This window comes from Rana temporaria, chromosome 1 (genome assembly GCF_905171775.1).
Source record: "Rana temporaria chromosome 1, aRanTem1.1, whole genome shotgun sequence".
Lineage (NCBI taxonomy): Eukaryota > Metazoa > Chordata > Amphibia > Anura > Ranidae > Rana > Rana temporaria.
This window is the reverse complement of record NC_053489.1, coordinates 229,224,791-229,250,746: the sequence shown is the minus strand read 5'-3', so window position 1 is coordinate 229,250,746 and position 25,956 is coordinate 229,224,791. Positions and strand designations below refer to the sequence as shown.

The 25,956-nt window shown below is 41.6% G+C and overlaps 1 protein-coding gene across 1 annotated transcript in view; it reads left to right on the top strand.

Moving 5' to 3' along the window:
• The first annotated feature begins 3,258 nt into the window (after positions 1-3,258).
• The window catches only part of SEZ6L (seizure related 6 homolog like), a 559,496-nt gene continuing 536,798 nt past the window's right edge, over positions 3,259-25,956 (top strand). Inside the window, exon 1 of the mRNA XM_040351286.1 lies at positions 3,259-3,801. Coding sequence (XP_040207220.1) covers positions 3,591-3,801 — 211 coding nt within the window. The 5' untranslated portion in view covers positions 3,259-3,590. The remainder of the gene's footprint in view (positions 3,802-25,956) is intronic.

The following is a 25,956-nucleotide window of genomic DNA, read 5'->3' as shown; positions in this document are numbered from 1 at the left end:
CCACGTGATTTAAGATCCGCTCCTGCAAGTTTGAGATGCAAGTGGCTAATTCACAAACCACTTACCTCCAAACTTGCGGCGGCGGATCCTAAATCCCCCGGCGGAATTCAAATTCCGCGGCTAGGGGGAGTGTACTATTTAAATCAGGCGCGTTTCCGCGCCGAGTTAAATGCGCATGCGCCGTCCGGGGAATTTCCTGGCGTGCATTGCTCCCACTGACGTCACTAGGACGTCAGTGGTTTCGACGTGAGCGTGACTTGCGACGCGCGTGTTTGTGAATCGGCGTACGCAAACGACGTTAGAAAATTAAAATTCGACGCGGGAACGCCGGCTATACTTAACATTGGCTGCGCCTGATAAAAGCAGGGGTAAGTATACGACGGGAAAGCCGCTACGGAAACGTCGTAAGAAGACTGCGTCGGGTCAGCGTACGTTCGTGAATTTGCGTATCTCGCTGATTTACATATTATTCAAGGTAAATCAGCGGGAACGCCCCCGGCGCCATTTTTAAATCGAAAATAAGATCCGACAGTGTAACACATTGTAACACTGTCAGATCTAAGCCCTATCTATGCGTAACTGATTCTATGAATCAGGCGCATAGATAGGACCAGTGTAAGTCAGAGATACAATGGTGTATCTGTAGATACACCGTCATATCTCTTTTTGAATCTGGCCCATTATCTGCCTGGAGTTTGCATGTTCTCCCTGTGCCTGCGTGGGTTTCCTCCCACCCTCCAAAGACATGCTGGAAGGTAATAGGCTCCTGTCTAAATTGGCCATAGTATATGTATGTATGAATGTGAGTTAGGGACCTGAGATTGTAAGGGATCTTGAGGGTAGGAACTGATATGAATGTACCATGTATATGTAAAAGTGCTGCATAAATTGACGGCACTATATAAGTACCTAAAATAAATAGAAAAACTAGCAGCATGGGAATTTTTTTCCCTGGAATTCTTCTTGTTGTCCTTGTTGAGCTGGTATTGTTACTGTCCGTCTTCCTGTTACTCTAATACCGTGTACACACGATCGGTTCGTCTGATGAAAACGGTCTGATGGACCGTTTTCATCAAACGAACCGATCGTGTGTGGGCTCCATCGTTTTTTTATCCATCGGTAAAAAAACTAGGAACTTGTTTTAAAATTATCTGATGGTTAAAAATAAACGATAGAAAAAAACGATCGTCTGTGGGCATGTCCATCGGTTAAAAATCCATGCATGCTCAGAATCAAATCGACGCATGCTTGGAAGCATTGAACTTCATTTTTCTCAGCACGTCTTGTGTTTTACGTCACCGCGTTCTGACGAGATCGGTTTTTTAACTGATGGTGTGTAAGCAAGACTGATGAAAGTTTAGCTTCATCGGATATCTGATGAAAAAATCCATCAGACAGTTTTCATCGGATGAACCGATCGTTTGTACAGGGCATTACTGTCTCTGGCAACTTAAGCCCTGTACACACGATCGGATATCTGATGGAATCTAATCCGATGGATTTTTCCGTTGAATATCCGATGAAGCTGACTTTCATCAGTCTTGCCTACACACCATCGGTCAAAAATCCGACCATGTCCAATGCGGTGACGTAAAACACTACGATGTGCTGAGAAAAATTAAGTTCAATGCTTCCAAACATGCGTCGACTTGATTCTGAGCATGCGTGGATTTTTGACAAATGGACTTCCACACAGACGATCAGTTTTTTCTATCGTTTTTTATCCATAGGAACATTTTAAAACATGTTCTGTTTTTTTTTTCACCAATGGAAAACAAACCGATGGGGCCCACACACGATCGGTTTGTCCAATGAAAACGGTCCATCGGTCTGTTTTCAACAGACAAACCGATCGTGTGTACAGGGCTTCAGAGAGAATGTGAAGAGGACTCTCTCCATTGAGGACACATAACAGCAATAAAAACCTAACAAAGGTTCTCATTTTTCTATCACCTCGGTGTCTGCCACCGTCTCTGCCAATTACTCCACCGATTGCCCAACAAACAAAGATCAAAATACTTACAACATATTACAAATCCATCCCCCAGTCTGTCCCAAGCTACACCACTAACTTCATCTCAATTACTCGAACCACCCACTTAGCTCCTCACAAGACCTCCTGCTCTCTAGCTCCTTCATCATTTTCTCCAATGCTCGAATCCAGTACTACCCCAGAGACTCACCCATCCTCTTGAATTCCTTCTCCCAATTTGTCAGACTATCTCCCACTCTGCTTGCCTTTACACTATCCCTAAAAACTTTTCTCTTCAGGCTAGCCTATCAAACAGTTGAATTTAACTTTTTCCAACAGTCATCCCTCACAGTTATTACCTCTTTAACCACTTACCCTTCCCTTTGGATTGTAATCTCTTATGAGCAGGGCCCTCTTGAACTGTATTGTAACTGCACTGTATTCAATTTGAAAAGCACTAGGCAAACTGTTGGCACTATATAAATCCTGTATAAAAGTATAATAATGATAATAATATTAATAATAATAATAATAATAATAATGATAAGAGGAAGAGGAAGAGCAGAAGGTGAGGGCAAACTTTTCCAAAGGGGAGACAGCAAGAAAAACAAGTCAGAAATAATATCCCTTTCATACTCTTTCCAAAGAATAAGGTTTGGTTGGAGTTCCACTTTAATAAATAATGTTCAGTGGTTATTTAGTTAACACTCACATTAAAAATAAAAAATTTGTAGTCATTTAAAAAATAAGCACGTTTCTTTTTTTTTTAGGTAATGTCAAGTAAACTGAGTTAAAAAGGAACTGTTTCGGCAACCTATACAGGATGTTGTATAAATGAATGACCAATTCTAATATAAGTTTCTTTATCCTCAACAGTGTTGTTTTTTGAGTATTAGATGTTACTGAAAAAGGAGAAACTTGGCATTTAATTAAAACAGTAGACTGAATGTTTAAATGCTAAATATATTTTTCATTTTTCTGTAGTGTGACTTTATCAGTGCCTTTCCCTAATGGCTGAGTGGATGAATGTACACTTCAGTGCTTGCGTCTATTTTTACCCTGTCCTATTGCACGTTTCCCTCTGCAGTTTCTTCCATCGCATGCCTTCCCATCCATGTGTCTGTGCCTTGTAGCACTTTGTGTGCCTGCATTCTCTTAGAGCATTGCCTTGGATGATATACTATGAATGCTTCCTAGCAGCAGCCTACCAGAGCACAACACACAGTCTGACACATTAGGTTGGTACTGAAGATTTTTGTTTCATTCTTTTTTTTTTCTCCTTTTTATTTAAATCTCCTTTCACTGCACATGAATTCACTCATGTCATCTCTCTTTGTTGATCAATGCTGTTTACTTTAATTTGCTATTCACTCTTCTCTCTCTTTGTGGCTGTCGTCTCCGTTCTCTCTTTCCCAGTGTTTCTACTCCCTGCCTGCCCTCTTTCTGTCTCTCTCTCTCTCTTCTTTATTACGCTGCCTTGTCTCACTCCCTCCTTCTCCATTTCAGTACAGTAGCATTCTTTTCACAAACAAGCACAGAGACCTCTCTGTGCATTGCTGTGCCTCTGTTTCCTCTTCCCCTTTAATCAATAGCCACACCAGGAGAGTTGCTCACATGAATGAATCCTTGTGAATCTCACCCCCAGACATCTTTCACTGGATGTGCGGAGCTGAGCTGGAAATCTTGCTCAACTACCCTTGCTAATCCTGGTATCTTCAGAGTCTGGAGCTTTATCATGCTGGTCCGTGGAATATGCGAATCTCTTGGTGTCAATGTCCACCCTGTCATCTTTATCTCCCTCATCCTCCTTCTAGGAGCCCAAGCTGAAGGTAAGATGATGCTCAGCATCACTGCTTGTCATTACTATAATACTCTCATCTCAGTTACCCTATTCCTTTAATTGTTAACTGTTTCTATTTTAGTGCTTTAAGCATTGCCTTGCAATGTTTCTGATTTCTTTTAAGAGAAATTAAGCAGCAGGGAACAGCTATATTTTCTAAGCTTAATCAATAAGGATCTTGGTGCTGCAACAGTCACATTAACGAGATTTTTTTTGTAAGAAAGTAGTATATAAAAGAACAAAAAGCACATGTGCTCACAGCTTCCTACTGGACAAGTACAAAAGTGGTCCACTGTTCCATCAGCGTGAAATCCTATTATGTGCATTTTACAAGTTAACATATGTATGTTCCCAAACTGATGATAGGCAATTTAACAGTTCGTTAGTTAGAATAGTCTAGGCTTATTTAAGGCATATTTTTCTGATATACCTCCCATTCAAATTAGGAAGCAAGGTGGGCTTTTGTCAAAAACTTTCAATGTCCAAATGTCATCCCAAAGCACCTGGTGCTCCTTTGAAGCCAAATATTCTCTGAGTGGCTAAGCAAAAGTTAATCTTTTAGCACGATTCATTTTTATATCTTTAAAGGCAGGGGAGAGAGATTTTCATTTTTTTTTTATCTTTGCTTCTCAATTCTCTCACTGTGAATAAATGTGGATATGATTTCAATCTTTTTATTTTTATTCCCTTTGCTGTATTTCTTAAAGCTTTCTAGAGTGGTCAGTTTTTTCGTCTTCATCGCTAATCAGTTGAGCTAATCGTCTGATGTGTATTATCTCTTCCGCTATGTATCCTTGTGCTATGAAATGTTTTATTAAAACATATGGCCTCTTTCTTGGTAAAAGAGAGAAGACTCCCAAGAGTATAGTAGTCTTTGGCTGTCACGTTAAAGATGTGCATTGCAGGCTCTTGTGCATGGAAGTCCTGATGGATGGTTGCTTCATTTATACATACTTAAATGGAAATAAAAAATGCTGATATAGTTGAGAGCACTGAAAATGTGGTGTTAATTGAAAATATGCACAAGGGTTTGGGAAAAGCAGAGGTGGTGAATAAGTGTGGCAACTGAGCGACTGTCTATACATTAAGATGCCCAATTAGTGGGACTCCATAGTACCGAGAGTGTGCATTGGATTTGTATCTGCTGATGTGATGTATATGTAACATTTGAGTAGCCGGCTGAGACTTTTAATAATACTGGCTTCACACAATCATTCTCCTCAATCTACAAGTAGACAAGAGAATGTAGTTCCCCATAGTGGCAGTTCTGCACAGCTTGTCAAAGTCAGTCTCAGATGTAGCAGTTTTCAGCCCTTGAAGAAGTAAACAGCACCATAGTCAAGGAACAATAAATTGTGTCATCTGTCAGACTGTTTAACATAGTGTAGCAAAGAAACTTTTATTTTCACTAACAACAGTCTTATATAGCATACCAATAATGTTTTTAATAATTCATTAACAGATTACTGAGGTCAAGGAACCCTACAGGCTTCAAATCTCTATTGATTTTTATGCGAAAGGTTAGCGTGAAGCCAGAAAGCGGTTAATGGTGTTATTAGTAAAGTATAAATATTTGCTATCATCAAACCCTGCATGTATATTTACAGTATATTGTTAGCTTTAAAAAGCATTCAAAAATAATTTGTTTGTAGAGTTTCATTTTTATCACTTTGCTTTGAAAACATGTTTGAATTGGGTTCAAAAACTGAACTTATCTTCTTAATACATGTTTGGTTTTATTAGGAGTATATCTTCATGCTGTGCCTTACAATATTTCTATTGTTGAAATGCATCCATTATAGACCTATAATCCATGAAAAAAAGGAATGTTCAAGTACTACAGTCAGAACAATAAAACAACATCTATATAATAAAGCTGTAATAATAAGACACAAAGCTCAGTACTTTGCAGTAACTCATAACAAACCTATAGGTTATACGTTTCTTGCAGTTTCTGGAGCACAAATTATAAAAGACTATCTATGATTGGCTGCTCTGTATCAGGGTTGGTTAATGTTCAATATACTAGGGTTTCAGATATCAATTTGTTATTGCAAAGATTCCCCCCCGCCACCCAGTATGTGGTGCTTGCTTCACGTTATAACCCAACAGAATGAATGCTGTGTGAAATATTTAGGGAACTCTACTTGAACTCTCTGTACTATTTTTAAACGGATTATTAAACATTTATTGTTCATTACACAAAATGTCTTTCGCAGTTCTGTTTTACTGCATACATCAGGGATAAGCAATTAGCGGACCTCCAGCTGTTGCCAAACTACAAGTCCCATCATGCCTCTGCCTCTGGGTGTCATGCTTGATGCTGTCAGAGTCTCGCTATGCCTCATGGGACTTGTAGTTTGGCAACAGCTGGAGGTCCGCTAATTGCATATCTCTGGCATACATGAAGGAAAAGGACCATGAGTGCAGAATGGACACTTTTGAAAGCACACTAAGCTGCGTTCTTTGGAAAGTTTATGTGTTAAAATTAAATTATCTGGTCAAAATAAGTGACCTTGAGACATAAGAAAAACCTACACTCCACATTATTTGTTGGTGTTTGTTGTCTGTTAGACACAGATCTAACACTATCATTGGTATTGTATATAATGTTAACATAAGAGATGTAAGAGATGATAGGATTGTATCTCTGTAATAGAGTTGGCTACTTCTCCAGAAAGGCAATGTCATGGTCATGGCTGCTGAAAATTGTTTATAATGTGGAACTGAGTGAAAAGCAAACTAATACCTATGTCCTTGTTCCCAACACTACATGCCTGTCTGCTGGAGATCTTATCTTTGATTGTGGAATAGAATTGCCACATCATATGTCAATGTATATTATCTGCATCTCTCTTGTGAATTGCTTGCCTGTTAATGGAATTCTGAAAAAACTGCTGGATCACAGAAGAATACCCATAGTAATTCTGCCTGGGCAAAACTGAACATATGATTTATGGGTTTTGAAAATAGCTTCAGTTTTTTGTTTTTATTTAGTACATCTGTCATAACTTCTGTCAATGAGGTGCCAGAATATTCTGAAGGATCTTTTGGCTAAGAAGTTTGTTTAGATGTCCTTTTGGTTAGATGGCTTACTGAATCCCATTTTCACTGATGTTTTGTTTGTATGGAATAAATACGAGTACAGTCATTAAAGCATTGACCCTCCTCAAAAAAGTGTGGTGGCTGGGAGTCTAAATCTCCAACCAGATTTCTACTGGTGCTTAGTCTATAACAGTCTATAAAAGTTCAGCCTATCCATTTGGTTGGTGCTTTGTTGAGGATCCTTTACTTGTTCACTGTATCAATGAGTGCAATCTCCTATTCCCACGCTGTAGGGTTAACCAGGCCATGTAAGATGGGATTTATTAAGAAAGTATATTACTTTCTTCTTAGGTCAAAGATATCACAAGGACATGGGTTCTGTTATCCAATAAAGGTAGAATCCCATTGGGTACTAAAAGCAGCACAGAATATAGTAGGTGTATGCTTAAGAGTGACAGTGAAGAACACCTGTTTCTAGTATTCCAATACTATGCATCCGTATTACGCAATCTGGCTTGAACCTTGCCTCCTTATCTGCATCACAGCATGAAACTCATCATCAGCAGGCAGTAGGGGTCACAGCACTCTTCTTATATGTGTCAGTATGATGCATAGTTGCTCTCAGATTCTAACTTGCCATTGTATCAGTAAGTCAGGGGGGTGTGCAGCCTACTAAAATGTTAACTGCTTTATAAGGACACAGATAAACATAAGGGCCCACCCAAAAGGCCCAAAAAACAATGAATTCCTACTGATAATCACTGCTGTGACTGGAGAAGGAGAACATGAGGAACTTGTTGTTGTAGAAGGTGCTGAACATTCTGATATGTGCACCAGCAGCAACTGACAATCATATATTTGAGTTGTTATCATATTATGGAATTGGAAAAAATCCTGGACTGCCACACTTTGTTAAACGACGTCTTTATTGGATAAAATCAGATCAAAACATAATCCAAAATGGTGCAGTCAAGATGAAAAAGTGGACAACAGGACAAAAAATGGCTAACATGTTTCACATCGTAAGATGCTTACTCATAGCTTACGATGTGAAACATGTTAGCATTTTTTTTGTCCTGTTGTCCACTTTTTCATCTTGACTGCACCATTTTGGATTATGTTTTGATCTGATTTCATCCAATTTTATCCAATAAAGACGTTGTTTAACAGAGTGCAGCAGTCCAATTCCATGCACCTGTGCAGAGCCAGCACCTGTCGGTTTCAGTAAAGTGTAAGCAATCCGAGGGGTCAGTAGGTTTTAGAGCGGTATCATTCCTTCATTTTAGTTATCATATTAGCTTGAGGATAGGTGCTAGCATAGGTATATACAGTAAAACCTTGGATTAGCATAATTCGTTCCAGAAGCATGCCTTTTAATCCAAAGCACTCGTATATCAAAACGAGTTTCCCCATAGGAAATGATGGAAACTCAGAAAATCCGTTCCATAGCCACTGCTGTTCTATGCAGTACTGTATGTGGCCAGAGGTGCGAATTAGTGTAGCAACTGAGCGACTGCAGTATCGCAAGCACATCCAGAGGTACCAATTGCCCTTTTATTGATCACCGTGATAACACCAAGGACACCAACATAGAGTCACGTAGACGCATTTCACACATTCATGCTGTGCTTCAAGTTTACCACGGAGGCGGCCGGGGCTGGCACTCTGAGAGAGGTTATATATAGGCTTGATACATGAACCTGAAGCAGCAGTTATATTTCTTTGGACCTATGCAGTACCGCATATGGCCAGAGGTGCAGGGTGCCAGAGACACTCAGAGACACTCAGAGACACTCAGAGACAATCTGAGATGCTCTGAGATGCTCAGAGACACTCAGGAATGGAGTGTCTCCAAGTGTCTCCGAATGTCTCAGAGTGTCTCTGGGCGTCTCCGAGCGTCACCGTTGCCCCCGCACCTCTGGCAAAATGTGGTACTGAACACCCCCGCGGATTGAATCCTGCTGGTCTTGCAAGGCAACGCTTGCAAATCAAAACAGGATTAAAAAAAAAAAGCTTGCGAAACGCTTGTAAACCATGTTAATCACAATCCGAGGTTCCACTGTATCCTACTGACTGGAAATATGAATAATACTGCTTTAAGAAACAGTTATATTGTTAGTAAAATGTTGGTGGGATGCTGCTTACCACATAAATGTATAGGTATGTTTGGTCATACTCACAATTCAACTTGCGTGTTGGTTCATAGTATTATGGTACATAGTAATGTGGCACCTGTTTTTTTATGTTATTTGGCAAACTTGATAACACAGTACAGGCATACCCCACTTTTAAATAAACAATGGGACCAGAGCCTGTATGTAAAACGAAAATGCACTTAAAGTGAAGCAATACCTTTTTTCACCTCTAGGGTGTAGTGGGGGGGTCAGGGGCTGTAGTAGGGGTGTTAGGGGCACACTGGAACAGGGAAGGCTTCGCTCTCGGATCTTCAGCTCCTTCTACTGTGGCTGCAAAATGTCTGAACAGTACATGCAAGGCACTTTACATACACTTGCGGGTATGTACTTAAAGTGAGTGTATTTAAAGCAGGGTATGACTGTAAATAGCACCTAGGTATCATATATGACAGTATGGTGTATGTGTCCTATTCCACCCCAGTAGCATGGCATATGGGATTTGGCACCTCAGTAACACAGCATATTGCAATACAGAACATTTGAAACATTTTGCATTAGTAACAATGTACACAATATGGCATTGGCAGTGGCCATTTGTTTGTACTGTTGAAATATTGGTGAGGGGAAGCACTGGACACCTTTGTTACCATGGTGCTTTATGCTGGGTGTCCAGTGCATCCCTGTGCCTTTAAGACCCCTTCAGGCTCACCTGCCCTCTGCCTATCCATTATAATGCAAGTACTTCCACTGTGGAGGCTCTCAAAATTTAGCATTAGGACTACAGATAATATTGGGGTGCCATGATGGGGCTCTGTAGCTTACTTATTTATTTGCAAATGTGTGCAAACTAAACCCCTGTTTTTAACGCATTCTGTTAGGCATGATAATTTGGTTGGTTGCAGGCTGGTCAGTAAATTGAACCAAATTTTTGTTTTTGTTTTGCATGCATTGCTTTTCTATGTACTCCTTGCTGCAAGTTATACTGGAGAAATGGCAGCACTCCAAGATGCATCAAATTCTTATTTAATAGACGAACATCCCAAGTGTTACCAACTGATCAAATGGTAAAAGCGTTTCACACAAAGATGTGTTTATTCATTACCTTCCTCACATTGGTAATGAATAAGCACATCTTTGTGTGAAACGCGTCTACCATTTGAACTGTTTGTGACACTTGGGATGTTCGTCTATTAAATAAGAATTTTGATGGATCTTGGAGTGCTGCCATTTCTTCAGTGTTGATCATATGCAGAGGCGAGCCGAGGCAGGCACCTGTGATATCCTTAGGCTTCCTGTCTCACCTGGAGCAGAGAGTTCTTTTGTTTGGATATGCTGCAAGTTATAGGTGAGGACAGAGGCCATTTGTTTGCACTGTGGGGGGATTTCCCCTCACTTCCTGTAAGGATAGGACTGTTGTAAATCTGGTGTGTTAATACCAACATGTATTGAATGGAGTGGGTGAAATGATAAAACCCTAATCACAATAACAAGAGATTGCCTAAATGTATTTCCCATAGATCTTTTTTGTGCAAAAACGGTCTAACCCCTTTAGCCTACTTTACCCATTACAGTAAACAAAAATATATGTATATGGATATGTATGTATATATCATAAACAAATAAATATTTTGTAACTCACTTAGAAACACTCTTAAGCCCTGTACACACGATCGGTTTGTCTGATAAAAACGGACCGATGGACCGCTTTCATCGGACGAACCGATCGTGTGTGGGCCCCATCGTTTTTTTTTCCATCAATGAAAAAAAATAGAACCTGTTTTACATTTTTACTATGGATAAAAAAAAACAATAGAAAAAAAATGAACGTCTGTGTGGAAGTCCATCTGTCAAAAATATATGCATGCTCAGAATCAAGTCGACGCATGCTCGGAAGAATTGAACTTCATTTTTCTCAGCACGTCGTAGTGTTTAACGTCCCCGTGTTTGGACACGATCGGATTTTTAACCGATGGTGTGTAGGCAAGACTGATGAAAGTCAGCTTCATCGGATATCCAATGAAAAAATCCATCGGATTAGATTCCATCAGATATCCGATCGTGTGTACTTTAGAGCTTCATAAAATTTAATTTGGATATACATAGTGACTACAGATGGATCAAAAAAACTCTAACCATGGCCTTTGACTTTAAAACAGAGCACATAAATTTAATGCAGCAAACAGATTGTTGTGCAATTGACCACAGTGCCTAAACATCAAATTATTATTGTGCCTCACAAATTATGCCTAGTGGAACTTAAGAATTAATTGAAATATGTGGCCCATACGGAAACCCACTGTTGCTGGCGTTGTATTATTACTTGCATCTGTTCCTAGTTTCTAAAATTAGACTGGTTTATTGAACTTCATGCAAGCTGACCAATTACAGTGGTTGAAACAGTTGAACTGTATACTCAGGTTGACCTCATTTTGATGTCTGAACATACATTCTTTCTTCTAACCTTTGCTATTGTGTATTTTTACAAATATAACGTTGTTTCTTATAACAGCTGTTTTTTAATGAGATGTATTTAACACATGGATATCATATTATAAGAACACATGGACGGAAATTTCACAGTTCTACCATATGAGTTGGAACAGTTTAAAATTGGGTAATAGATACAATGATGTACAGTATCAGTGCTTTGTGACAGTAAAGATGTACTCACAAGTCAAGTACTTGGAAGCTGGTTTGCCATATCATTTTGTGCTACAAGATTACATTCCTCCCTGTATTGATTGTTCTTCTCATGCATGTTCTGCTGGCTAACTTTGTTAGGAGAATCCTATATATTGCCCTGCATATGCTGTGTAAGCCTCCCTACTACCAATTAAATGAAATAACGGTCAGGCATGTCAAGCTATAAATAACTAGTTTATTCAAGTGGAAAAAAGAAGGGTAAAGCATTTTAACATGCTATCTTATGTGCTTCTTCTTGTATTTCCTATTGCACTGTAATTCTATACAATTTGTCACAATTTTTGCAGACGTGGGTTTAGGTTAACCAGATCATATAGGTGCCCTTGGAAACAAGGTATGAAGATAACACTTTTGCTAAAGATGTCACAGCAGAGTAGATAATGAACTGCATGGGCTTGAGAAGAAGTCTAAGGTGGATTACAACATTTTTTCGGTGTAACAGTTTACAGGTATATAACCTAGAGCTTAGAATCTTAGGTGGCAGCACAATATAACAAAATCAAATAACTGGTTTATTAAAATATTTAAAAAAAGCAGAATAGCATTTCCTTACATTCAAGTATTTCTCGTTGCCTTAGATTGGGAAGAACACAGTGCAAGAAAACAGTCTGTTTAGCTAATTAAAAAAATATTTCCCTGTGATTGGTTTTATAGACAAAGAATAACAGGTACTAGTTCCGCATAAATGGAGGACCATCGTCTTCACATGCTTTAGGCTTTAGCATATACTCTTTTTCTCTGGAATGGTATTTGATAGACCCATGGGTACTGAAGATTAGTGTTGCTCACGAATATTCGTATTGCGAATATTCGGCTCGAATATGGCATATTCGAGTATTCGCGATATATTTCGAATTTCGCAATGAATATTCGCAATTCCGAATATTCACATTTTTTCAATTTTATTTTTAAAACAGATCACATCCTATCGACGTCTAAAAGCATTGCTGGTATGATTAGAGACCCTGGGCCGAGTAGCTAAGCTGAGGCGATCCTTTTATGTTGCCGAATATAAAAAAAAAAAATTGCGAATTTTCGCTAATGCGAATGCGAAAATGATTGCGAAATTTTCGATAACTGTGGTAGGAGAACTCTGATTGTCTCTGATGCAAAAGGGGGGGGCTTTGTGTATGTTTCTGTTATGAATATTTGTATGTTTGATATTATTTTTTTTTGTAAGAAGGAAAAAATTGCGCATACCTTAAAAAAAGGGGAGAATACAGCAGCAACTCAAAAATGTTATACAACATAAATTAATACAAGACAGAAAATGGAGTCGCTCTACAAGAATAAAAAATATGTCTAGTGACAAGACATGTGGGCAAATTATAAAATAAGCAAGCGCAAATAACTTGTGAAATACACAGTGAAACAAATATATAAAGAAATATAGTCCCAATAATAGAAAAATAATCTTTCATAAAAATGTCTTTGATATGTGAAGTGAAAAAAAGTCCAAAGCATGCAGCATGAACGTGTTCAATCTTCAAGGTGTTTGATTGACAAACGGCTGTGTCAGATGGATAGAGTAAAGAATCACCACCAATGCAAAACACTTTTTATTTTCTATTGTAAAATATCACGAATATTCTGAGCCAATCAGAGTGCTCCTTCCGCATTTGCCGAATATTCGCAATTATTTTGTATTGTAAAATATCAAGAATATTCTGAGCCAATCAGAGTGCTCCTTCCGCATTTGCCGAATATTCGCAATTATTTTGTATTGTAAAATATCACGAATATTCTGAGCCAATCAGAGTGCTCCTACCGCAGTTATCGAAAATTCGCAATTATTTTCGCATTCGCAATAGCGAAAATTCGCAATTATTTCATTTCGATAAAATATCACGAATATTCGAATTTAGCGAATATATCTCGAATATTCGACTATATATTCGAGATATATCGCGAAATCGAATATGGCGTATTCTGCTCAACACTACTGAAGATACCCTTTTCAAAGCAGCTGATTCCAGTGATATCACCCCACCTTTTTATAAGTGCCATGTGATTTCACCTTGATGAGATACAGCCGTGCATGCCGAGCATCAGATGGCAGATGAAATGCCATAATCCACCCTTACATACTGTATGTCTCGAAAACAGGCAGTCCCCATTGATGGCATCACTCCCTCTTGCAAACCAGTGACTTCCAATGTAAGGACTCATATTACAGGGCCCATACAAGTCCATCTTACAAGTTTCATCTGCACATATAAAGCTCCTACATATAAAATAGAAAAATCATTTGTGTTATCAACAATGATGAAAGAAAGCAGAAACACTATACCTTCCACATAGAGTACTAATGTACCTGTACCATGTGACATTACAATCATTTTGTAGGGCCCTAGTTTGTTAGCATTTCATTAGGAAACCGTTGGGAACAAATGTGGATTACAATGTGTCTTACTTGGAGGTTTCTTTCATCTGTCAATATTTCCTTTCACTTATAGCTGAACATTCCTCCAGGGAATACTAGTAAAGTGGTATATATCAAGGGAAAACAAATTACAAATCATGGCTTCACCATTGGCTGATAATACTGATGATGAACATAGATGAGCGAGTTTTTTTAAACATCTTCCTCTTTTCTTTTCTTTTCTTTTCTTTTTTTCAAATATTTATTTTCTTTTTACCAGACAAAGGCAAATTCAAGTCAATAGAACAATAATGCAAAAATGACAGTACACCAATATATCAAGTACAATCATTACTCAACTAATAGCTTAAGACTGAATCTATACAAACGTCAACAGAATATACATTCAAGTACACATGTGACTTTTCCTTCCAGAGACTTAAGAAAAGGAGGTTTCCCTTTTCAACTAGTCACCAAAAGAAAAGCATAAGACTGCCCAACCTTTCTCTTATTTAAAATATACAAAACACACAACAAAACAATGATCCATGCCTCCATGATCTGGGCTCCAATATGAAAATCTGCCTTTAAGACCCCTTTCACAATGAGGCTTTTTTCAGGTGCTAAAGGACTTAAAATAGCACATGTAAAGAGCCTGAAAAATGCTTTCCCTACAGCCCCAAGTATGAGAGCCTGGGTGCTTTCGCAATGGAGCGGTGCGCTTGCAGGACATTAGAAAAAGTCCTGCAAACAGCATCTTCGGAGCGGTTTAGGAGCGCTGTATACATTGAAATGAATGGGGACCGCTGCTTTTTGGTGCTTTTCGGGCGCATTTAACCTTTTCTTTGGCAGCTAGCGGGGGTTTAAAAGTGCGGCCGAAAAGTGCAGCTAAAACTACAGTAAAGTGCCGCTAAAACTAGCAGCGCTTTACCTAAGCAGGCAGAGCGGTTCCAATGTGAAAGGGGTCTTAAAGATATAAGTATATCTATAGGCCACTTTTTTCTCTTCATTTTGGATAGAATGGGGAAAGGTTAGTATTCCTGTCAGATTTTACTGCCTTGGAGGTTTCATTAAGGAGATTCCCTTCTCCAACAGTGACACAGATAGGCCCCGTACACACAACCGAGTTTCTCGGCAGAATTCAGCCAGAAACTCGATCGGAGCTGAATTCTGCCGAGAAACCCGGCCGTGTGTACACTTTCGACCAAGGAAGCCGACGAGTTCCTCGTCGAGCCAAATAGAGAACATGTTCTCTATTTCCTCGTTGTTCAATGGGGAAAGTTGGCTCGCCGAGATCCTCGGCGGCTACACACAGAACTCGACGAGCAAAACGATGATTGAGAAAAAGGGGAGAGTGTCGCCTCTTTTAAAATAAAATTACAAAAAGTAACAAGGTGCCTACATCCCATTTAATATGAAGAATACTGTGACAGAAATAATTTGACAACATTTGGCTGCTTGGGGCCAGTGTGTGTCAATATTTAGGTCGAGGGGAGGGGGGAAGGGATTTTGGGGGGGACTTTTCGCGGCACTGATAAAGACAAACTGATAAAAAATATCACAATTTATTGAACAAAAAAAAAAATAAGTATAATACAAAGACAGTTTAAGAACAAACCCCACATTTCACAACAGAAAGCAAAAAACAGACTGTGTCTTAATGTAAGGAATTGATGACCTCGACCGGTTTCGCAGTGATTTACCGCTTCTTCAGGAGGAAATTCTTTTCTTTTCTAAAAAGTATGCATAGACATATAAATAAACAAGCAGAATATACAATATGAGTATACATTTGTACAATTCGATACAATGCGTTATATAGTGGAGCCGAGCACTCACCCAGGTTGGTCATATGATCAGACGTGGAGCCTGGTATAAGCCTTCCGTGGCGCGTGGAGGGGGATATTTTATTTAGACGGGCTCTATTGAGGTGAGGAGTAGAATAAATCATATATACACGGAATGGTCAATTAATTATTGGGGTATGGGTCACCAGTGAGTGAATAAAAGGAAGTGTATGTGAGTGGCGGACAAAAAGGGGGGGAAAGAAGAAAAAGGAAAATGAAAGGGGGGGGGGGAAGGAGAAAAGAGGGAGGAGGGGGAAGGGGAGGTAAGTCAATAAGGGAAGGAGAGAAATGGGGGGGGGGGGGAAAGGAGGAATGAGGAGGGAAGAGGTTGTTTGAAAGGGAAGAATAGGAAGGGCAGGGGAAAGGAAAAAGAAGGGAGAACGAGGGGGAGGGTGGGGTTGGGATTTAGAATAATTAAGGTTGGGGTTAGCATGGAGGGGGAGAATAGGGGGGGGGAAAGGGGATGAGGAAGAATAGAGAGGGAGAAGGGTGGGGAAAAGAGAGAATGGGGGAAGAGGGCAAGGAAGGATAAGGGGAGGAGGGAAGGGGGTGAGAGAAAAAGGGGAGGGGGGAAGGGGTCAGTGAAGTGGTGCGTAAAGTGTCTGGACAAGGGGTAAAAATCGGGGGAAAAAGCAAAAAAAGGGGGATGTGAAGGGGAAAACAGGAAGGGAAGGGAGGTTGGTGTGAAGGACGGGTATGTGTGAAGTGTGTGGGGTACAGGAAGGACAGGGGAAGGAAGTGGAGGAAAGGGGGATGTGGGGGGAAAAAAAGATTAGAAAAACAGGAAAGTGAGGGTTGGTTTAAAAAAAGGGGGATGAAGTGGGGGGAAAAGAAAAGTGTTGGATAAAATGAGTGAAGGAGGGGAAGGGGGGAAGGGGGGGGGGAAAACAGAGAAATAGAGAGAACGGTGGGCCGTGAGATGGCTAGTGAGGATCGTGAATTAGTGACCTTAATAGGAAAACATCCGCATATACAAGAAATGCATTGTTATATGCAGGGATACATGAAAATGGGGGGGGGGGGGGGGGGGGGAGGGGGGGGGTTTGGTGAACGGGGAAGGCCCATCAATAGATACGTAGTGAGTAAGGAGAATCCAACACCAAGGTGACCAACCAACAATATACACTCCCCAAGGGGTCCTTACCAGGACTGCAGCAAAGGTACGCAGATTACTGGGGCACAGAGAACCGGACAATGATAGCCTTGTGTGTATTATCGCAAACTGCCAGGGTACAGGCAAGCATTAGGCACTCGATCCAACTGAGGATTCCAAAGGAAGGAGTTTTAAGCCATAGAAAAAGGTTGCAGGGTCAGTAGGAGAGGAGCCTTTGTAATAAGGCATAAATCTTACTCACCTAGGCTCAAGAGTGTCCACGTGTGTCCCCAGGGAGAGCATCCGTGCTGACTCACAGAAGCGGCTGTATCAGCCGCTTTTGTAAGCATCCCTGGACGGCGCGTGACGTCATCGAATTGCGACGCCGCCGCCGTCCAACGTCCCACCAATCCCAGCACCTGAGTGCGTGGGTGTGCAACTACTGACCCAATGGCATGACGCCAGGTCATAGGTTGCAAGCAGAGAGCTCCGATTGGTGCTCTCTGCCGGGGACGACACTCCACGCGCCAATCAAAGGAAGGAACCAGGTCCAGGGACCGATCAATCAACCAGGCTGTCAGAGCTCCAGAAAAACGCACCATATTGTAAATAGAAGATACATAGACATTTATATCGCATGGACAGCAATAAACAAGATCAGTATTGAATACATAGAAATGGTGGGGGATTAGTCCACCACAGTACTTGGCTATTGGTTCAGAGTTGGAGGTTACTTATTGCCAAAACGGGATGCTGGAGTAGCATCAGACATTTACCCTTTAGTGTCCATATATATATATATATATATTGAGGCAGGGTGAAGCCTCACAAGTTAATGCCACAATCTATTTAAAGATAAATGGCAATTAGGACATCAGCAAGGGAAGGCAAAGAAGGGTGGGAGGGGAAGGGAAAGGGAGAAGGGGGGGGGGAGACAAGAGGGAAGGTTTGAAAGGGTAAGGGGAAAGGTAATGAAGGGTCAAAGGAGAAGGAAAAAGGGGGAGGGAGGGGAGGGGGGGAGGGGAAGGGGGGGGGGGTGGGGGTTTTTTAGAGACTGGAAGAGAATCCATTATTGAATTATTGATGTTTAACGTAAAAAGGATTTGTAGGAGTTCATTTCATTTAATCCTGGGAATGTCGTGGCATCGAGATGCTCGATCCACAGGCATTCTTTTTGTAAAATGGTTCTATTCCAGTCTCCCCCCCGTGGATGTTGTGGGATTATTTCCAAAATAAAAAACTTTACAACAGAGAGATCATATCTGTGGTATAGTCCAATGTGACGCCCAACTGTTGTTAATTTCCCTACATTTGAATCGTACAGGTGATCACCCATACGTTGCCGAAATTCTCTAAAGGTCTTGCCTATATAAAAGGCTCCACATATACAAATCATACAATAGACAATACCCTTTGTGCCACAATTGGCCAGGAAGGGGGGGTAAAAATCTTCACCATTAGGTAATAAAAAATGTTCACCTTCCATTACCCACGGGCATCTTGGGCAATTGCCACATTTATAGGTGCCCCTGGGTGATGTGTGTGTTGTATGTTCTGTGGTATAGTGACTCTTAGTCAGTCGGTCGCGTAGTGAATGGGCCCGGCGGAACACCATTTCAGGTTGTTGTTTGACATATTTTTTCAGAGTATTGTTTTCAGCGAGGATGTGCCAATTGGCTTGCAATATGTTGCGCAATTCATTATGGTGTGCGGAGTACGTTGTAATGAATCGTACTGACTCATGTGTACGTTTTTTTATGTTTTTTGAGGGATCATACAGCAGGGAGTGTCTAGGTCGAAGGCACGCCCTGTTGTAGGCCTTTTTTAAATTGGTGTGGGTATAGCCACGGGCAAGAAGGCGGTCTCGTAATTCGTCCGCCTGTCTTTTAAAGTCTGTTAATATTGTACAATTCCTCCGCAACCGTAAGTATTGGGCAAATGGAATACTTCGGATAAGAGGTTTAGGGTGGGCGCTGGAGGCATATAGAAGGGTATTACCCGCTGTTGGTTTTCTATATAGATCGGTATACAATGTGCCGTCAGCCTGTTTGATGACGGTCAGGTCCAGGAAGGGGACCTGGCTTTCATCAGACACCACCGTAAACTTTAAATTAAATTCATTGATATTGAGTGTCTGTACGAACTCAAGTAGAGATTCACTTGAACCTGTCCAAATGATGAACAGGTCGTCTATGAATCGATACCATACCAATATCTTGTCCATAAATCTACTGTATAGTTCACTTGCATTCAAAAAACGTTCCCACGCACCTAGATATAGGTTTGCGTAGGCTGGGGCACAGGAGGTGCCCATAGCCACGCCCTGGGTTTGTAAAAACAGTTCGTCATTAAAGATAAAATGATTTTTAGTCAAAATAAACAATAACAACTGTAAAACAAAGTTCACTAAAGGCCAGGAAGTATTCTCCTGTTCGTAAAGGAAAGAGCCGGCCATCCTGACTCCCTGCTCGTGGGGGATGCTTGAGTACAGAGCCTCTACATCCAAGGCCACGAGCAGGGCGCCAGGAGGGACTTGGATTCCCTCAATGTGTCTTAGCAAATCCGAAGTGTCTTTAATAAAGGACGGAAGACTGGTCACATGTGGCATAAGGAAGGCATCGACAAACCTACTAGCACGGTCTGTAAGTGAGTCGATGCCTGAGACAATCGGTCGTCCAGGTGGCTTTTGTAAACTTTTGTGGGTTTTTGGGAGGGCATAGAAGGTAGGAAGGCGAGGAAACTTAGGGACAAGATACTCAAGGGTGTCCTTCTCTATAAGGCCTTGATGGTAGGCCTCAAGACAAATTGTCTTGAGTTCAATGGAGAAGGAGTCAATAAGGGTAGGGGAAATGCGACAATACCAATGGTGGTTGTTTAATATAGATAGGCACATCTCCTGATAGAATGAATGTGTCATCAAAACAATGTTGCCCCCCTTGTCTGATTGTTTAATCACGATTTTGGGGTTCTTTTGTAAGGTTTTCAGGGCTTTGATTTGATTCTCAGTTAAGTTTGGAGTGGCCTTCTGCCATTCCTGACGTTTAAGGTCACGTATTGAGGCCTGTACGAAAGACCAGATTGAGGGACAGGTCATTAAATCCGGAAACTTCCTAGACGGGAGGCGGAATAACTTGGGGAAGGAAGGAAGGGGAGGACATACAGGTGGAGGCACCTGGGATGGGCTGGAATCTGGGGTAGGAGAAGGCTCCATTTCTTCTGGATTACTCTCATCGTAAAGGAGCATGAGATCGCGGAGCGCACGGAACTCAGCCACTGTGAATTGCTTAGTGCGCTCCGCGAGCTCATGCTCCAATCTCACACGGGTTCGGTCATTATCAAAAATGAATTTATATGTCAAATTACGAGCAAAGAGGTACAAGTCTTTGATTGTGTGTGTTACTTTAAGGGGGTCGAGTGGGCAAAAGCCTAACCCCAGTTGTAAGACTGAAGACTGATCCTCAGATAGTGCATAGGGGGTGAGATTAATGATATTCAATTGATTGTTTTGAGGGGAGTGGGTTGTAGTGGAGTTGGCAAGGTTTGAGTGGGTTTTAGGACGAAGGTATCCAGGTTTCCTTGTTGTTTTTTTATGTCTAAAAAAATAGTGTCGTCACTGATTTTTGTATATCTGTTGGTCATTAGGGCAGTATTCAATACCTTGGGGATGGCACCATGTAATGAGGTGGATATTGCTAGATTTTCTATGGGTAGATTGGTATCGACTAAGTCGCCTGCTGTGGGTACACGCTTTTGAGTACTTTTCAGGGCTTTTTTATCTTTTTTAGTTAGGGGTGGCTGGGGAGGTGTAACTCCACCATATCTCAACCTCTTACGGGTAGAAATAGTCCCTGGAGTACTCGGAAATCGTGTACCACTGGTCTGGGAGGCCATTAAGGAAATTGATGAGTCAGACTCAACTTCAATATTAGGATTGCCAGGGTGTCTGTTACGATTAGGGTTTCTCCTACCGGTTAGGCCAGAAGCCCACTTATAGGCGTATCCCTCAGTATAGGCGGTCTTGTCCTTGTTGAACTTGGTCTGTTTTTGGCAGATAATATCTTTGTTTAGGGTTTCCAAACGCAGTTTTAATTCTTTCCACTTATCGGCAAAAACTTGATTGCCGTTTAGGTGTGAAGATTGTATGTTCATGCCTTCAATTTCTTTATCCAAGGTTATCATATCTTGGGTGTATTGTGTCACTAAAGTTTTTATAAGTTCGGTGCTACAGTTCAAGAGGGTCTTTTCCCAATTCTTTTTAAATTCAGGTGTGGGATCTTTTATGGTGGGAAAGATTTGTACCCGTAGCCCAATAGGGCAAATATTTTCCAACAGATATCGCCTAAAAAATTCTATATGCCAATATAAGTGTGACTTTCGTTTAAGAAGAGCATACATTTTCAAAAAATACGTTTTTAAATCATTTTCAAGTTTATACGTATTAAGGCAAGATGTTTGAATAGTTGACATGAAACCAGTCCAATCAGTGCCGAGAACCTCCATCATGGGATTAGGAGAGGGGGGGAGGGAGAAGGAGCATCCAGTCTGGGCAAAAGGCCGAAAAACTCAATAGTATAGCCAAGTAATCACTTTACAGAGTGATGGGGTGTAATAATTAGAGTTTAGAGGCACTCAAAGGGTAAGCAGAGTCCTGTTCCGGGGTAGGGGGACAGGAATTGGGGAAAGGGAAAGGGAGAAGGGAGAGGAAGGGGAGCCCTGCTTATAAGAAACGGGTGTGTTATCCACCCAATTGATAATTGAGAAAAAGGGGAGAGTGTCGCCTCTTTTAAAATAAAAATACAAAAAGTAACAAGGTGCCTACATCCCATTTAATATGAAGAATACTGTGACAGAAATAATTTGACAACATTTGGCTGCTTGGGGCCAGTGTGTGTCAATATTTAGGTCGAGGGGAGGGGGGAAGGGATTTTGGGGGGGACTTTTCGCGGCACTGATAAAGACAAACTGATAAAAAATATCACAATTTATTGAACAAAAAAGAAAATAAGTATAATACAAAGACAGTTTAAGAACAAACCCCACATTTCACAACAGAAAGCAAAAAACAGACTGTGTCTTAATGTAAGGAATTGATGACCTCGACCGGTTTCGCGGTGATTTACCGCTTCTTCAGGAGGAAATTCTTTTCTTTTCTAAAAAGTATGCATAGACATATAAATAAACAAGCAGAATATACAATATGAGTATACATTTGTACAATTCGATACAATGCGTTATATAGTGGAGCCGAGCACTCACCCAGGTTGGTCATATGATCAGACGTGGAGCCTGGTATAAGCCTTCCGTGGCGCGTGGAGGGGGATAGTTTATTTAGACGGGCTCTATTGAGGTGAGGAGTAGAATAAATCATATATACACGGAATGGTCAATTAATTATTGGGGTATGGGTCACCAGTGAGTGAATAAAAGGAAGTGTGTGTGAGTGGCGGACAAAAAAAGGGGGGGAAAGAAGAAAAAGGAAAATGAAAAGGGGGGGGGGGAAGAGAAAAGAGGGAGGAGGGGGAAGGGGAGGTAAGTCAGTAAGGGAAGGAGAGAAATGGGGGGGGGGGGGGGAAAGGAGGAATGAGGAGGGAAGAGGTTGTTTGAAAGGGAAGAATAGGAAGGGCAGGGGAAAGGAAAAGGAAGGGAGAACGAGGGGGAGGGTGGGGTTGGGATTTAGGATAATTAAGGTTGGGGTTAGCATGGGGGGGGGGAAGGGGATGAGGAAGAATAGAGAGGGGGAAAGGTGGGGAAAAGAGAGAATGGGGGAAGAGGGCAAGGAAGGATAGGGGGAGGAGGGAGGGGGGTGAGAGAAAAAGGAGAGGGGGGAAGGGGTCAGTGAAGTGGTGCATAAAGTGTCTGGACAAGGGGTAAAAATCGGGGGAAAAAGCAAAAAAGGGGGATGTGAAGGGGAAAACAAGAAGGGAAGGGAGGTTGGTGTGGAGGACGGGTATGTGTGAAGTGTGTGGGGTACAGGAAGGACAGGGGAGGGAAGTGGAGGAAAGGGGGATGGGGGGGGGAAAAAAAGGATTAGAAAAACAGGAAAGTGAGGGTTGGTTTAAAAAAAAGGGGGATGAAGTGGGGGGAAAAGAAAAGTGTTGGATAAAATGAGTGAAGGAGGGGGAGGGGGGAAGGGGGGGGGGAAACAGAGAAATAGAGAGAACGGTGGGCCCACCGTTCTCTCTATTTCTCTGTTTTCCCCCCCCCTTCCCCCCTCCCCCTCCTTCACTCATTTTATCCAACACTTTTCTTTTCCCCCCACTTCATCCCCCTTTTTTTTAAACCAACCCTCACTTTCCTGTTTTTCTAATCCTTTTTTTCCCCCCCCATCCCCCTTTCCTCCACTTCCCTCCCCTGTCCTTCCTGTACCCCACACACTTCACACATACCCGTCCTCCACACCAACCTCCCTTCCCTTCTTGTTTTCCCCTTCACATCCCCCTTTTTTGCTTTTTCCCCCGATTTTTACCCCTTGTCCAGACACTTTATGCACCACTTCACTGACCCCTTCCCCCCCTCCTTTTTTCTCTCACCCCCCTCCCCCCTCCCCCTATCCTTCCTTGCCCTCTTCCCCCATTCTCTCTTTTCCCCACCTTTCCCCCTCTCTATTCTTCCTCATCCCCTTTCCCCCCCCCCTATTCTCCCCCTCATGCTAACCCCAACCTTAATTATCCTAAATCCCAACCCCCCCCTCCCCCTCGTTCTCCCTTCCTTTTCCTTTCCCCTGCCCTTCCTATTCTTCCCTTTCAAACAACCTCTTCCCTCCTCATTCCTCCTTCCCCCCCCCCCCATTTCTCTCCTTCCCTTACTGACTTACCTCCCCTTCCCCCTCCTCCCTCTTTTCTCCTTCCCCCCCCCCCCCCTTTCATTTTCCTTTTTCTTCTTTCCCCCCCTTTTTGTCCGCCACTCACATACACTTCCTTTTATTCACTCACTGGTGACCCATACCCCAATAATTAATTGACCATTCCGTGTATATATGATTTATTCTACTCCTCACCTCAATAGAGCCCGTCTAAATAAAATATCCCCCTCCACGCGCCACGGAAGGCTTATACCAGGCTCCACGTCTGATCATATGACCAACCTGGGTGAGTGCTCGGCTCCACTATATAACGCATTGTATCGAATTGTACAAATGTATACTCATATTGTATATTCTGCTTGTTTATTTATATGTCTATGCATACTTTTTAGAAAAGAAAAGAATTTCCTCCTGAAGAAGCGGTAAATCACCGCGAAACCGGTCGAGGTCATCAATTCCTTACATTAAGACACAGTCTGTTTTTTGCTTTCTGTTGTGAAATGTGGGGTTTGTTCTTAAACTGTCTTTGTATTATACTTATTTTTTTTTTTGTTCAATAAATTGTGATATTTTTTATCAGTTTGTCTTTATCAGTGCCGCGAAAAGTCCCCCCCAAAATCCCTTCCCCCCTCCCCTCGACCTAAATATTGACACACACTGGCCCCAAGCAGCCAAATGTTGTCAAATTATTTCTGTCACAGTATTCTTCAGAGCAAAACGATGAGTTTTGCCCGTCGAGTTCCTCGGACGTGTGTACGGGGCCATAGAGGTTCGGCTAGAAAATCAGCAAGCTTATAGCTGGGCACTCTGCTGCACTGAAATCCCAAGTGTTTTTATCTGCCCTGCCAAGTTCCCACGGTGGACTATGCAACGCCTCCCCCTATTTTTTAGAGATGAGGAGAGGGACAGCTGTTTTTCAGTCTCAATACAAATAATGCCCTGGGTTGATAATGCTGCTTCTCTATAGATACAGGGAGGAGACCTGTAAGTAAAAGTGAAGCTGCAGCAGAGAAAGATCATGTCCCATGCCAGGCAAGATTATGCAGTGTGGCAGTAATGAGTAGTGCAAACCTCATAACCAGATGGCCATAAATACAAATCCAATGACAGTTAAAACAGCTCCTATACATGTTTATTATCTGTGTGTTTAACTATTTGCAAGGAGCAAGCACCAGAAAGGTGCAAGATTTCACACTTTTGTTTTTTAGTTTAAATCAGTGGTCTCGAAACTGTGGCCCAGTGGCCAGATGTGGCCCGTTGCTTGCCTTTATCTGGCTCTTGGGGCACTATTGCTCACCCAAAACAAGGAAGTATTATTTAGACACTCACCATCAATGGGGCACATTACTTCCCCTGATACCAGTAATAATTGACACTATTCCTCCCACAGACACCAATGATGGGGCACTATTCCTCCCACAGACATCAATGATGGGGCACTATTCCTCACACAGACATTAATGATGGGGCACTATTCCTCCTACTGACACTTATCCTTCCAGTGATAGCAACAGTTTGTACTATTCTTCCCACTCATATGAATAATGAAGCATTGGGTACTTCCATTGATGCCAAAGCATTTTCTACTCTCAATTACCACAATTCAGTCCCTGGAAGTCTCAGAGAATGTAAACTCGCCATTTGTTTAGAGAATTTCAAGACCCCTGGTTGAGCAAAATGTATTAGATTTTGGCTGTAGAAAGGTTTTGCACTCCCATAAATGAATCAAAGTTGCATTCAATGACCCTGAGGCCTCGTACAAACGAACGAGAAACTCGACGGGCGAAACACATTGTTTTCCTCGTCGAGTTCCTTGTTAGGCTGTCGAGAAACTCGACGAGACAATTTTCTCCATTCCCGTCAAGGAAATAGAGAACATGCTCTCTTTTTGGCTCGTCGAGTTTCTCGACAGTTTTCTCAACGAAAATGTACACACGACCGGTTTCCTCGGCAAAAAAATATCTCCCAGCAAGTTTCTTGCTGGTTTTTGCCGAGAAACTCGGTCGTGTGTACGAGGCCTGATTGGCACATAACGAATAAGCATGATGTCAGGTGCAGCAAAATTGGTACAGTATGACTTTAAAACCGAGTAGCTTCTATTTATGTTTTCATGCGTACTGAATTTCAAACGTTTGTTTTGTTGCTTAAAACGAATAA